Below are 14,603 nucleotides of genomic sequence, written 5' to 3'. Positions count from 1 at the left end.
GCCCGCAGGAGAACCTGAAGGTGCTGTGGGAGACGTGCCTTTGAGCATTTCACTGCCTGGCCAGGACTCCACCTCAAGGTGGTGTTCGAAGCCAGGAGGATGGGAGACGGCATGGGAGGGCACCAGTATGCAGGGCTGTGGGGCACCAGGGAGGTGAGAGACAAAGGCATCATCTGAGAGGTCCCAGTGGCTTTCAGAAAGGCTCAAGGGACAGGCTGGGGTGGGGGGGAGGGCAGTGAGGAGAGGGAAGTGGTCCGACCAAGATTAGGGCTGCCAGTAAAAGTGCACGGAATGAGACATACTTAAAATTTTTTCATTGCTTAACTGAAAGTCAAGTTTAACTGGTGTGTCCTGTACCTTTTTTTTTTTTTCTAAATCTGGAAATCTTAGACTTGGATTTCCTGGCTCAGCAAACCTGGGGTTTGCTTTGTCCTGAAGGTGTCCGTCCTCTCCCCCAGTCACCTCTACACCCCACCGTGTTCCCTTCAATAAGCTTCTCTTTGTTTCCCTCATACTGTCCGTGTCCTTTAACTGCTCCCCAACTTCCTCCTCCGTTCCTTCCTTTTCCTCTATTGTCCCCCTCCCTCTACTCTCTCTCTCATTCCCCCCTCCTCCGATCTCCTCCGGTACCCCTCTCCCCACCACCCCCACCCTTTCCCGTTTCCCCCTACCTTCTTGGGCACCCACTCCGCCTCCTCTTTCCACCACAATCCTCCCCTATCCCACAGCCCCTCCCTCCGCGCTCACCCCCTTCCCTAGCGCCCACCTTCTCCAGTCCTACCCACACACCGCCCCCAGCATCGATCCCTCAGGCGCACGAAGGGAAACCCCAGCCGCAGGCGCGGAGCCCCACGCAGGCGCAGAGCCGCCCGGCTTCCCCGAGGCTGCCACCGCCCCCGCACTGCGGCGGGCGCGCCCGGTTGCCAAGGCGACGGCGAGGGCCGGAGCTGGAACCTGGGGAAGACCCCGCGCTCGCTCCCTCCCCAACCCAAGCCTCAGCGAAACCCACTCCAGTTTGAGCCAGTTTCCCCGCCCCGCCCCCAGTGCGCACTGCGGCAGGTGAGGATTCCCTGGCCCTCAGGGCGGGGGTCGGGAGAGGGTCCACGCATGCGTGCCGGGCGCGGCTTTCCCGCCCCGACTCGCGCACGACGGGAAAGCCCTGGCGCCTTTGAGACAACCCCCGCGCAGGCGCAGTGAGTGTCCGGCGTCCCCGCGGCACCGCCTGGTCGTCAAGGCAACGCGCGCGGGGAGGGCTAGGAGCGCACGGAACTCCCGTCTCACGCCCCCTCCCGCGCACTGCGGCGAAGCCGGGGATTCCCTGCTGCCTGCACGCATGCGCGAGGCTGGGATTCCGCGGGGATGAGGCCAGAAGGCGACAGAAGAGGATTTTCTTTGAAACAGAACAGTCGTTATTACCGTCGTCTTTATGTGTGAGGAATGAAGGCGGCCCTCTCAGCACCTGTCCTGAGTTTTACCTTCATTCTCTGGCCTACCAGCCGTCCCCCTACAAGTCCCCAGCAGAGCTTGCCACGCGCAGCTCCGGTGCTCTTCCTACTCTCTGCTCACACACCTGCCATGGCTCCCCGTCGCCCTGGGGCGAAGTCCCATTCATCGCCCCATTCTTCAGCGTGGTGTCCAAGGCCCTGCACGCTCTGCTGGCTTCTTCCCTCCAGTTAATCACCATTGGTCCCCGATCTTCCCTAATCGCCGGCCACAAATACCCCAACGTGGCCATGCAGGAGGTTCCTTTGCCAAGCTCTTCTTCAGTATCTGCCCTTCCTAGGCACCATCTCATTGATGCTCGAGATGGCCTAGGATTAGATACTGTTTCAGTCTTGTTTTATATAGGCAGAAACAGGCTCAGACCCATTAAGGCCCTGGCCTAAGGCCCCCAGAGGTAAGAGGGGGAGCTCAAATGGCTCCACTTGTGGGGAGCCATCTGGGCTCCTCCACCCGTTATTCGGCTGACACCCCAAGCCCCAATTCCGGGCCCCACCTCCGCCCCGCTGGCTCACCAACAGTCTGGGTGCTTCCTGGCTATGTGACACAGGCAGATGACTTAGTTTTCCCATCTAGAAAGAAGATCAATGTAACACAGGGCTGTCCCCGGGGCTCAGTTAAATGACATTACCATGTACTAGGCCAGGGCCCAGCATCCAGTGGATGCTTCTCACAGCATCTCACAGTGGATTCTTCTCACAGTCCTCTCTGGTGAGGATTCAGCTCATTGGCACCCCCTGTAGGGCTCCTTCTGTCTGTCCCACTTCCCTCAACCCCGACGGGGTCTTCCTGGGGTCCATCCTAGATCCCTCACATGCCCCCTAGTCCTTGTCTCAGAGTTGGTTCCTGGGGAAATCCCCAAACTAAGCCAGTGCTCAATATATGTTGGTTAGTTTTTATGTCAGCTACCATTGTTTCAGGTACCTGCCATACTGCACTTCAGCTGTACCAAATTATTAATGGCACCCCCCCGCACCCCGGCCCGCCCGCCCTTTAACAGGAGTTGTGACCTCCAGGCCTTTGCATGTGTGGTTCCTTCAGCCTTTTCTGTCCCTTGTCTGTGTGGAGAACTCCCATCCTTCAAGGCCCTCCCTCCATGAAGACTTTTACCTCCCTACTTCTGGGCAGAGCCTGGCTCCCTTAGGCTCAGCCATGATCCCACAGAGTTGGGGACATCTGTGAGGATCTGCCTCCGAGACTTGACACCTGGGAGAATAGAGTTCTTGGCATAGGCCTGAGAGGGAACAAGTCTGCTGTGTTGGAGAAGTTGGGAACAAGGAGATAGTGGGGACAGAGCTGGGGGGCTGGTGGAGAGTGAGGGGGATAGGGGCCAGAGGTGCAGGGGCAGGCTTGTGAGTGCAGGGAGGGTGTCACTTGGATGGGAGCCCATAGCAGTGACCTGGTAAATGCGTGGACCCCGCCCCAGACACTTGGGCCCATCTCCCAGCTACCCTTCCTCCCTACTGACTCTCTGAGGCCAACTAAGCTGTAGGAAGCCAGAACTAAGTTGAGCTCTCACCCAGCCCTTCCCAGATATTCGGCCTCGATGGGATACTCCTTTCTACCCGGATCCACCTGCCCACTCCAGCCTCCAGGCCCTTGCCTGCCCAGTGCCCTGCCTCTGCGATGGAAACTGACTCATCTTCCACTAAGGCCTGGTCTAAAGAAATCCTCCACCAGGAAGCCTGCCCTGTTATTCCAGATGCCTCTCGTGTTGGAATAACAGCAGAACAGCCTGCATCTCCTGACCCCAAGCACAGTATGTGACCTTGCTGCTGACTCTGAACCAGAATCTCAGGGTGCCAACAACCCGCCTCCAGCTCTCCTCTGGTTCCGCCTCTGAAGTGCTGTGTGACCTGGAGCCAGTGCCTCAGCCTCTCTGTGCTACCCCCAGCAAGGCTTCCAGGGGATGATGGTACAGATCTCTCACTGGATAACTGGCGCAGCCGGGAGCCGAGCACAGCTCTCAGCTAGCCTGCTAGGACAGGAGCGCGGTTGGGGGCCCCTGTCTTCTCTGGCTGTGGCCTGTGCATTCCACCTCATTCCAGCCCGTCTTTCCCACCACCCACCCAGTCACGTAGACTTCAAGTGCACACTCTGCCTCACCGACGGCCTTTATTGGGCACTCAGCCCCAGGGCACTGGCGCGTGCGGGAAGGGCGAGGGGTGTCACTGGAGCAGGGACCCTCGGGCGGGAGGTGTGGCCAGTGATGCCTCCTGGCCCCCAGGACACGTGCCGTGGCCCCCAGACATCTCTGTAACCCTCGGAGCTGACCCAGCGAAAGGGCGCGTGGGGTCGTGACCCTGGCCGCCACGGGGCGTCTCCCCCAGTTCCAGGCTCACTTGGGGGTGTTGAAGGGCACGGCGCGCTGATTCATGGGGTTGTCCGGCGAACGCAGCCACTCCTTCTTGAGCATCTGCTTCAGCTGTGACAGCCGCATGTTGGGGTTTTCTTGCTTGAGCCGCGGCAGCTGCGCCTCCTCGAAGGCAGTGAATGCCGCCCGCATTCTGCGCTCAGGGTGCCTGTCTGCCGCCTCCTCCGCCACGCTGGTAAAGGCGCAGGCGTCAAGGGGGTCTGGGGCGTGGCCCGCCCCGCCCCCAGAGTCTCAAGCTCCCCTCTGGGCCCCAAGCCCCACCCCAAAGACCTAGGCCCTGCCCCGTACCTGAGCACTGCGATGGCATCCTCGATGGTGCGCGCCTCCACGCTGCCCTCCTCCAGCAAGCGGCGGTTCACATTCTCCTCCAACGGCACTTCCAAGTGGCTCTTGGCTTTCTCGGCTGGGGGCGGTAGCGACCGGGGGACAGAGACATACCAGAACCAGAGAGAAATAAGCAGAGACGCAGAGTTCCATGGAGATGAGAGACACCATAGGGGAAGAAGTAGGGGAGAAAGGGAGGGAGGCAGGCAGGCAGAGAAGGATGCGGGAGAATGGAAACACAACTTGAGCTCCCTGCCCAGTCCTACCTTCGGGACGGGCCAGTCCTGCCCGCCCAGTCCCCAAACTACCTTCCCTGCAGCCCACCACTCAGGAGGCACCTCATACGTGGCTGCTGTCTCCTCACCTCGGGGCACCACATCAGCTGTGGGGACCCCGGGGAGCACAAGCCAGGGTCAGGTGCAGAGTAATTAATTACACACCTGTGTGCCTATGGCGCCCGTGCTCAGAGCCAGGCCTGCCAAGACACTGCCCACCCACCCTTCACCTTGCACAGCCCAGGCAGCTTCTCTGGAGGTGGGGAGTGGGGTCTGGACTCAGTCCAGCGGGTAGGCCCACTGCCTACTGTTTATCAGGTAAAAGGGCAGCTCCAGAGTGGGCCGAGGCCCTCACCTGGGTCCGGGGCTTCCTTGTGCTGATGGTCTCGGCGGAGCGTCTCCTCAATCTGGGTGCGGGTGACTTTGCTGGAGGTGGCCACTCGCAGGGCCTTGCTGCCCTTAAGCCTTGAGTCCTCCTCCTCCAGCAGCCGCTGTGCCTCCTTCTTGCGCTCCAGCTGCTCCAGGCGCCGCTTCTCCTTCTCCTCCTGGGGGATTGGGAGTCAGGAGTGGACCCCATCCCACTGGCATGGGGTCCAGTTTCCATCTCAACCAGTCTGGATGGAGGCCTTGCTGTGTGCTAGACCCCATGATGGGCGTAGGGGACATGGATGGGAGCACGATGAGCCTACCTGGGGGCTCCCATCCGGTATGACTAGGGAACAACAGGGAACCTTGGCCAAGGCAGTCGGTGGGTGGCTCCTGAAGAAAAAGTGACACCTGGGCTGGAGGAGGAGCCAGCCAGGAAAAGAGCTGGGGAAGAGGAGAGTCCTTAGTGGTGGGAATGGTGGGTGCAAATGTCCTGAGGCAGGAACCACCTAGCATGACAGAGGAACAGCACAGAGGCTGGTGCGGCTGGAGGGAAGAGGGGAAGTGTGGAGGACGAAGACGTGGGGAGGGCAGAGGTGGTACCATGGGGAGCCTCAAGGGCATGGGGAGGGGTTTGTACTGGATTCCAAAGGCGACAGGAGCCACTGGGGTCTGGACCCATTTGCCAGCTGGGACAGCACTTCTGGCTTTATAGCCAGGAGACCTTGGGAGGCACCATCGAAGTGTTCCCAGCTGAGCGTCACAGGGGCTGGGACTGATCCCACCTTGGCTCCCCAGGTAGGCCTGGATGCCAGCTGGTCGAGGGGACATGTGGCCTGTAGGACTTGTCCTTGGCCGCTGCCCCTGCACTACTACAGGGACAGAGCGAGGTTCTGGTTCCTTTGTAGTGCAGTGTGGCTGTGTGGCCGTAGGCTTGGAATATTCTGCCGCCTCCCGCCCAGCACTTCCAAAGGGCCCTGCACTGCAGGCACTCCCACCCGCCCACTCACTGCCTGCAACTCTGCCATCTGCCCGCCAGGCCTCAGGGACAGTCCCTATGCCTGCAGTGTCCCCCGTGACAGGGCTAACTGCCCCAGAAAAGGGGTTCCTGAGGACACGTACTGGGCCTCTGACCTCCAACCTGCCTGCCTGATAGGAAAGAAGCCGGTGGTGGGGGGGGACGGGGAGGGTGGTGGTTAAAGATCAAGGCTGTTTGGGCACAGCTGCTAGGATCCCATGTCTGTGGTCAGACACCTGGGGTAGGGCCATCGTGCTCTGAGTCTCAGTTTCCCCATCGGTCAGAGGTAATGTCCTCCTGCGGCTCCCCGACCACTGCATGGTGCATGTACAGCCCATGTTCACCCCGTCCACAGCACGGCCTTGCCTCAGGGCCTTTGCACTAGCTGTTCTGCCCTGCTGGAGCACCACTGCCAGCTTCCTTTCCTGATTAACTCTGGCTCATCCTGAGTTCCTGGCTCTCTGTCCTTCTGCTCTACCACACGGCTCTTTCCCGTGTTCCACAAACCCGTTTTCTAGTCTTCCGATTATCTGGTTAGTCCCTGCGGCAGGAGGCAGGCCCTGGCCCAGCACACAGTAGGTGCTCAAGTAGTGTGCTGGGTGAATGAGTGAATGAATTCCAGAAGGCTCCAATCTCAGGAAGGACATGCAGAATGGGGCCATTAGTCTCTAGGGACATGGGACTGAGGCGAGAACATGAGAGTTTATACTTTGACGTTCGGCAGACTTTTTTTAAAAAGATGCTCGCAGTTTTTTATAAAGGGCAATTGGCAGCATCTGGTGATGGGTGAAGGATGAGGCTGCGGCAGAATATTCTGGAGCCATCAAAAATGAGCCTCATAAATAACTGAGATGGAACCCAGAGAGTCAGGTGCTCATTGCCAAGTTGCTTAATATGGAACAAATGGAAACGAAATGCCAACCTCTGGGCGGGCCGATGAATTACGGCCCAGCACAAGGCTGATGGCTGGCAGAAATCTGGCTGTGTGATCCCATTTAATGGAGGGCATGGCCTTTAGGGTATGGCATTGGGTGAGAAGAGCCTTTGGTGTCACATGGGCAGGAGATGTTCATTTTCTTTTAGTGTTTTGGAACAAACGTGGATTTGTTTCTTTTTCATAAAAACTATCTTTTTAAAGCAGCTGTCACGTAAGGAAAGAAAGAGGGACCGGGTGTGCTGTGTAGACTGTGGGCCCCCCTCACCCATCAGCAGGAAGAGGGATAAACAAAACCCAGAAAACCACCCCATGGGGAAGGAGATTTTTTTCATAAAGAAAATAAATGGTGTTGGGGGGGGGGGGGGGCGGTTCCTGGTGGTCTAATGGTTAGGATTTGGCGCTTTCACTGCTGTGGCCCAGGTTCAATCCCTGCAGCATGGCCAAAAATAAAAAAGGAAAACACTCAGGAGAGGGGACTGCCAGGGAGGGGCATGGGGGCTGGGAATGTACTAGAGAGCAGGGGTTGGCAAACTCTGGCCCTCCACCTGTTTTGGTAAAGTTTTAGCCTATCTGCATATGGTGGCTTTGTGCTACAGCGACAGGGTCGAGTAGCTTTGAGAGCCTGTCTGGCCCCTATTGCCTGTCGGACCTCTGCCCTGTGCGTTCTTCCAGGTGTGTGCTACACAGGGGAGTGGACAGGCAAATGCTCCCTGGGCCACACCCCTGGGGCATGGATGCTTGCAAGGCTATTAGTCAAACCTCATCACAAACCAGAAGGCAGATCCCTGGCTTCAGCTAATGGCAGCCTGGCGCCAGCCCGGCTCCAGCCCCTCCTCACAGCCCTGTGACCTGGACTTCCTGCCTTGTCTGTGCCTCAGTTTCCTCATTTAGAGGATGGGGATGACACCGAGGCCCAAGATGCAGGCCTGGGGAGGGCTCCTGGGGCCCTGGGCTGGGCTGCTGCCACTCCCGGACTGTGGAAAGGTCTCTGGCTTTTCTGTCTAGATAATGGATCCTTGGCAGACATTAGTTTTCCTTTTGGGTTTTCAACTTTCCTATATTGTCAAAATGTTGACAGTCAAAAAGAAAATTTAAAGACCTCCATGGACCCAGTGCAACATTGAGGGCGCTGAGGGGAGGGAACCAGTGATATTCAATTCCGACTAAAAACAAGGCAGGATCCAGCCCTGCACAGAAAGACAATGGGAAAAACTCACAAAAGTGCCCAGATGCCCCCTGAACTGGGCATGCAGGGATGGTGTGTCACCACTGCTATTCCAGAACCTTTAACAGTCCCAGCTGGAGCCTATCACCAGCCCAGGGGACTAGAAGAGGCTAAGAATGGTTTCTGGTGCCACCTACTGGGCCAAGAGGGTCAGCATCAGCCCTGAACCACTCCAGACACCAATTAAGCACCCACTCACTGTGTGTGTGGTGCTGCGGGCCCCGCAGGAGACGGCCAACCATCCTGGCCCTCTTTTGTGTTCTTATAAACACCTGGAAATGCCTCCAGGCCCCAGGTCAGCAGGTCAGAAACAGGATCTATCAGCATGTGTCAGCCTCCGCACTGCTGAAGTCAGGCTGGCTCACTCTGCTGTGGGGCCATCCTGTGCACTGCCAGGTGTTGAGCAGTATCCTGGGCCTCTGCCCACCAGATGCCAGTAGCACCCTCCAGCTGCCAGTTGTAACAACCAAAAATGTCTCCAGATGTTGCCAAGTGTCCCCTGGGTGCGGAATCACTCCAGAGTGAGGTTGTGCCAGTCTAGACCAGCCCTGGCATCACACGAAGGAGAGAGACAAGCTCGTGGAGGGCTTGCCATTTCCTAAACGTGCCAAGTCCTGGCCACCCCAGGGCCTTTGCACGAGACTTTGCCTCTGTTTCTGTCTCCCTTCTTGCCCTTGCTCCATGTCCAATGACTCCTCACCCTTCAGGCCAAAGACCCAGGGGCCTCTCACCACCTTCTACTGTGTTGACCGCCCACCTTGCCCATGGGTGGGGCATGGGAGCCCAGGGCCCACCCACCTTGCGCTGCTCCTTCCTCATGACGTGTTTGTCCTCATCCTTCCAGTAGGCATCCTCCAACTCCTTCTGCTTCTTGGCATCAGCTGCTGCCTTGGCCTCAGCCCTCCGTGCCCGGGCCGCTGCCGATTTAGTGTTCTCGCCCTGGAACTTCTTGGGCATCCCTCAGAACGCTGTGAGTGGAGGGCAGGGACCAGTGACTCTGGGGCATCCACCCTTGGCAGCCCCAGACTCACACCTGTGCAGCTACGACCCCCTTGGGGCCTCAGTAGCTCTCTCTATGAAACAAGGGCTTTGGATTTATTAATCTCTCTTTTTAAAAAAATTCACCTACTGAGGTGAATTTTACATAATACAAAATGAACCATCTTAAAGTGCACAGTTCAGTGGTATTTAGCCCATTCACGATGTTGTGCAACCATCCCCTCTGTCTAGTTCCAGAACGTTTCCATCACCCCCAGAGGAGACCCGTCCCCATGAGCAGTCCCTCCCCCACCTCCCTCCCCCAGCAACCACTAATCTAATTTCTGTCTCTGTTGATTTCCCTATTCTGGACTTCTTTCACTCAGCATCATGTTTTCGAGGTTCATCCATGTTTGAACATCTGTCAGTGCTTCATTCCTTTTTATGTCTGAATAATATTCCATCGTATGGATGGGCCACATTTTGTTTATCCATCTGTCCATGACGGACACGTGGGTTGTTTCTACTTTTCGGCTCTTACAAGTCACGTTGCTCTAGATCCCTGCGGGCCAGTCTGTGTGTGGACCCTCCCACTCTGCCGGCTATGAGGCCTCAGTGTCCCAGGCCCACAGCCCTGAGGCCGAATCCCCCTCGCCCTGGGTAAGCAGCTGCCATGAACTGTTCCCAATGATCCAGCCCAGGCTCACACAGCCAGGAGATTTTAGAACAATCGTAAAGCTGTTGTCCAGCTGGTCTGTGTGAGTCCCATACTGGGTGCTGGGGAAATGATGACACCAAATGGGAGGTGCCACCCTCCCCACACCCAGTCCCCTACTAAGCATTTTATATGGCCCAACTACATTGAATGCTCTCAAAGCCTTAAACACGGGGACTGTCCTTATTCCCTTTCGAAGGTGGGGAAGTCAAGGTACCTGGCTAAGTTGCATAGGGCTGAGCCTGGAGTTTCACCTCTAAAGTCTGCCTTTCAGGTGAGGAAGGGAAGCCAAGAAATTAAGATCACCCCACCTCCAGAGTGCTGACTGAGGACACAAGCACTGTGCGGTCAGGGCAAGCCTTCAGCTCTCCAGGCCTCAGTCTTCCTCATCTGGGAAATGGGCTGATTTCCATCACTCCTGGTTGTCCTCTCCCCACTGAGAATCTCCAGCTCAGTCCCTTGCTGAACCTTGGAGAAGTAGGCCCAGCATCGAGAATGAAGGGGAAGGAATGTGGGGGCCATCCTGACTCAGGACCACCAGGCAACCCCCCACCACCAACCTCCTAGCTGTGTGGCTTATGGGGGAGGGGGCTCCCATCATTTGAGAAGTAGGGTTGATTCCAATCCCTCCCTGCACAGGATGCAAGAGCTGCCATGGCAGGGCTGGATATGCCAGCCTGATCCTGTACTTCTCCCAGCTGCTCCTGGGCCCCCTGAATCAAGCATTCATTACTGAGCATCTACAATGTACCCAACAGAAAACCTCACCTGGATTCCCCAGAAGAGCACTAAGAAGTGGGTGGGGGTCACAGTCTAAGTGTCAGGTGAGGAAACTCCCCACATGCCACCTCTCCCTCCATCTCCCCCTCACTTTCTCAGCAGCAGCCACACCAACCTCCTTGCCTTTTTTCAATCCTACAAAGCATGTTCCCACCTCAGGGCCTTTGCACTTGCCCTGCCCACCACTTTTGCTCCTCTTTTTACCCAGTTAATTCCTATTTAAACTTCAGGGCTCAGCTCAGGTGTTGCCACCTCCAGGAAGCATTCCCTGACACACCCCCTGACTTTCAGACCATAAACTTCTCTCTGAGGTACTTGTTTAGGTTGCTATCTATGTTCATTTACAGGATTATTCGACAAATGTCCATCTTCCCCACCAGGCTGGGAGCTCTATGAGGGCAGGGCTGGGACTGCTTCAGTCAGTGCCCTGCAGAGTAGGGGCTCAAAAAATGTTTTGCGCAAATGAATGAACAAGCATCTATTTCCAGGGTTCCCTCAGTATTTACTTCACACTCTGTGTTGTGTCCAAACTCAGCTTCTCACTTCTCTTCCCACTCACTTCCCTCTCCAGCCTCTGAGCCTTTGCTCTTGCTATGCCTTCACCCGATACACCCTCCTCTGTCCCTTCTTCCTGTGAAAACCTGCCCACTCACAGAGACTCAGCCCCAGCATCTCCTCCTCCTCGTGTTGCTTAAGACCCCCAATTCCATCCCAAAGCCTGACAGGGCTTTTCTGACCCCCTCTTCAGGCCAGGACTGAATATTTATGTCCCTCCAAAATTTATATGTCGAAGCCCTAACCCTCAATATGACTGTATTTAGAGACAGGGCTGGGACTTCCCTGGTGGCGCAGTGGTTAAGAATCCGCCTGCCAATGCGGGGACGCGGGTTCGATCCCTGGTCTGGGAAGATCCCTCTTAGATGCTGCAGAGCAACTAAGCCTGTGCACCACAGCTACTGAGCCTGTGCTCTAGAGCCCGCGAGCCACAACTACAGAGCCCGCGAGCCACAACTACTGAACCCGCGCACCACAACTACTGAAGCCTGTGCGCCTAGTGCCTGTGCTCCACAACGAGAGGCCACCATAATAAGAAGCCCGCACACCGCAACGAACAGTAGCCCCCACTCGCCACAACTAGAGAAAGCTCACGCACAGCAACGAAGACCCAATGCAGCCAAAATATAAATTAACTAATTTAAAAAAATGGTACCTTATCCTTAAAAAAAAAAAAAAGAGACACGGCCGGTGAGGAGGTGATAAAGGTTAAATGAGGTCTTAAGAGTGGGGCCCTAATCTAGTAGAGCTGCTGTCCCTATAAGAAGAGAAAAAGTCACCAGAGCTTGCTCTCTCCACCATGTGAGGACACAGTGAGAAGGTGCGCATCTGCAAGTCCGGAGGAAAGCCTGCATCTGGAACCAAACTGGCTGGCACCCTGATCTTAGACTTCCCAGCCTCCACAATTGTGAGCAAGTAAATCTGTTGTTTAAGCCACCCAGTCAGTGGTATTTTGTTATGGCAGCCAGAGCTAATACAGACAGGTTTTCTCCTCTGTTTGATAAACACTCACACACATACACTTTGTCATTCAGTAAACACGCACTGTACACCTAGTATGTGTGGGATGCTGGGGAAAGAGGCAGTGCTGATGGGCTTCCTGACAGAATGGGACTCCCCGGCTTGTTGGGAGATAGACAATAAGAGTGGTAACTCCAGATCAGAGCTGTGATGGGGCCCTATGGACGCTGAGGAAGTCGGGAGGGGGCTTCTGACCCAGCCTGGGGAGGGATGGGGAGGGGGTGTCAAAGGGCTTCCTGGAGGAGACATCAAAGGAAAGACTTAAGGGAGTGGGGAGATCCAAGCCCCCAGGGGTGTGGGGGAGGCAGGCTGGGAAGGGGATTTGTATTCCAGGGTATGGGAAGGTGCGCAGGGCGTCAGAGCCCTCTGGGGTTGGTAAGGAGGTTAACTGGAGGATTGAGACAGAAGCATGGAGCTCAAACAGGGGGTCTAAGGAGTGGCTTTGGCTAAGCAGTGGGTACACTTAGGGGGGAATCAAGACCTTCGTGGTTGATTGGATGTGAAAGTAAGAAAGAGAATAAAAGATGAAACTCAACGCTGCCTCCTCCAAGAAGTCCTCCCGCTACCCCTTCTAGGCTCCCCCAGCCCGTCGTCCCTCTCCCCAGCCCTGATCCCATTGCAAGAGGCCAGGGACGTCCGTACCCAGCTCTGTCACCCCCAGGCCTGTAAGCTGCTCAGGAGCAGGACCGGAGATAGGTGGCCTCGAGCAGGACGCTATCCCTCTGGGTCTCAGTCGTCCGCTCCGGGAAATGGGCATAGCCCCTGCGGGAGCCCTGGAGACGGTGGTCAAAAGCGCCTCCGTCTCCGAGCACCCCATCTCCAACCCTCCCGGGGAGGTGGTCCCAGGCCCAGCAGCCCCGCTGGGCCCACCCGCACCCCGCCCCCCGCCCCCCGGCTCCGCCCGCGCCGCTGCCGCTCCTACCTCCTTCCCCCGGCGCCGGCCCTGTCGCACCTCCGTGACGTCACCGCAGGGCTTGCGCGCTGAGCCCCAGGGGGCGCGTGCTGATTACGTCTCGGCTCCGTCGCCATCTTGGTAGAGGAGATGCTGCTTTGGTCTCCAGGCCAAGGGCTTTAGCCGTTTCTTTTCGTCTTCAAGAAGAGAATATTTTATAAACCCTCATCCCTTGCGCTCACTTCATATGTTAGCTAGTCAGGAGAGGAGAGCAGAAACTACAATCTGGACCATTGTCTCTACAAAGATGGCCGTTGCCCAGATGAAAAATGGGGTCCTCGGTTTCACATGTGGGTCTGGCGGCGTCAGTCAGGAGTTGCTTGGCCGCCAGGGCGCGCCAGAACCCGCGGTCCGCGAGTGGTGAGTAGACGCGCTTCGCCTGAGGAAGACTCAGGCCCTTCGCCATCGCTTTGTGCTTTGAAGACGCTCTCCTAGTACACATTCTCTGCCTCCCTCTTGCGAAGTTGAAGTGGGAGGGAGCAGGAGAAAGGGACAGAGAAGTTAAAACACTCCGCGCTGTCCAGGTGGGGAAACAGGCTCAGAGAGGAATTGAATTTGACCAAAGTACAATCGAAGGACTCAGAATCCCTCCTCCTGGATTGCTATCCACCCGCGCACACACCTTGCTCTTTTATTTTATTCAACAATTAGGTTTTGGGGACCAGTTTGTCCTAGGCACCTATGCTTTAGATTTTATGCACTTAACGAAGCCTCAGTGTCCTCATCTGTAAAAATGGTAGTACAAGGGGGCTGAGAATGATTATACTGGGCCTGGCTGTACGTAGAGAAGCAGGGCATGGATTTAGGGGCAGTTTAGGCAGGACGGGTTGACCACGGAGTCCGTACTCCAAAAGGCAATCCCAGTGACACTGCTGGCACCTGAGTCGGATTGTTTACCTCCCCTGCTCTCAAGCTTCGAGTGGGTCCCCACTGCCCTGCAGGACTCACCCCACCGTCCCATCTCATCTCCCTCCTCTTCCCCACTCTCTCTCAGCTCCAACCACACCAGCCTCCTTTCTCCCAATTGCCAGACACAGTGCTGCCTCAGGGAATTTGCCTGTGCTGTTCCCTCAGCCCGCAGCTTTATGCACGGACGACTCCTTCACTCCTTTCAGACCTTGGCTCAAATATCCTTTCCTGAGAAAGACCTCCCTGACCTCCCCAAGGATCGATAGTTGGTGCCCCGCCCCCAGCCCTCTTAATTGCCTTCATAGCATCAACTTGCTTTGTTGGTTTACCTGTTTATTTTCAGTCTACCCTATGGCTGTGATGTCTGGAGGATGGAACCCCCTTCACCTGGAATATTTGTCACCAAGAAGAAGGGGCTCAGCATAAACTTATTGTTGTTCAGTATGGGGTGGGGGGTGAAAGTGCCAAAGGCAACACCTAGTTAAGCTTCTACTGGTAAAGATCCAGGTTTTAAAAAGAAAAAAAAAAATTTTTTTTTTAAATTAAAAAAACGAGCCAGGCTTGTCACATCTTCCTGAGGGCGGGAGCCTCTTATGTCTGTTGACATATCTGAGGGGTGCAGGTCAAGTGAATCGTTCCAGAACAAATTAAGTCTTCTACAAGGAGATTTCTGCC

The 14,603-nt window shown here is 56.2% G+C and overlaps 1 protein-coding gene across 1 annotated transcript; it reads right to left on the bottom strand.

Annotated features, from left to right (window-relative positions):
* Positions 1-3,591: 3,591 nt before the first annotated feature.
* Positions 3,592-12,885, bottom strand: CCDC124 (coiled-coil domain containing 124). The gene is given in 5 exon segments (XM_024767419.1): positions 3,592-4,046; positions 4,163-4,277; positions 4,829-5,018; positions 8,818-8,987; positions 12,710-12,885. Coding segments are annotated over 5 exon segments (858 nt in total). The 5' UTR covers position 12,885; the 3' UTR covers positions 3,592-3,838.
* Between the last annotated feature and the right edge of the window lie 1,718 nt (positions 12,886-14,603).

The sequence above is a fragment of the Neophocaena asiaeorientalis genome, unplaced genomic scaffold (assembly GCF_003031525.2).
Source record: "Neophocaena asiaeorientalis asiaeorientalis breed wild unplaced genomic scaffold, Neophocaena_asiaeorientalis_V1.1 scaffold87, whole genome shotgun sequence".
Taxonomy (NCBI): domain Eukaryota; kingdom Metazoa; phylum Chordata; class Mammalia; order Artiodactyla; family Phocoenidae; genus Neophocaena; species Neophocaena asiaeorientalis.
Note: the sequence above shows the minus strand (reverse complement) of the source record. Positions and strands in the feature narration are given on the sequence as shown.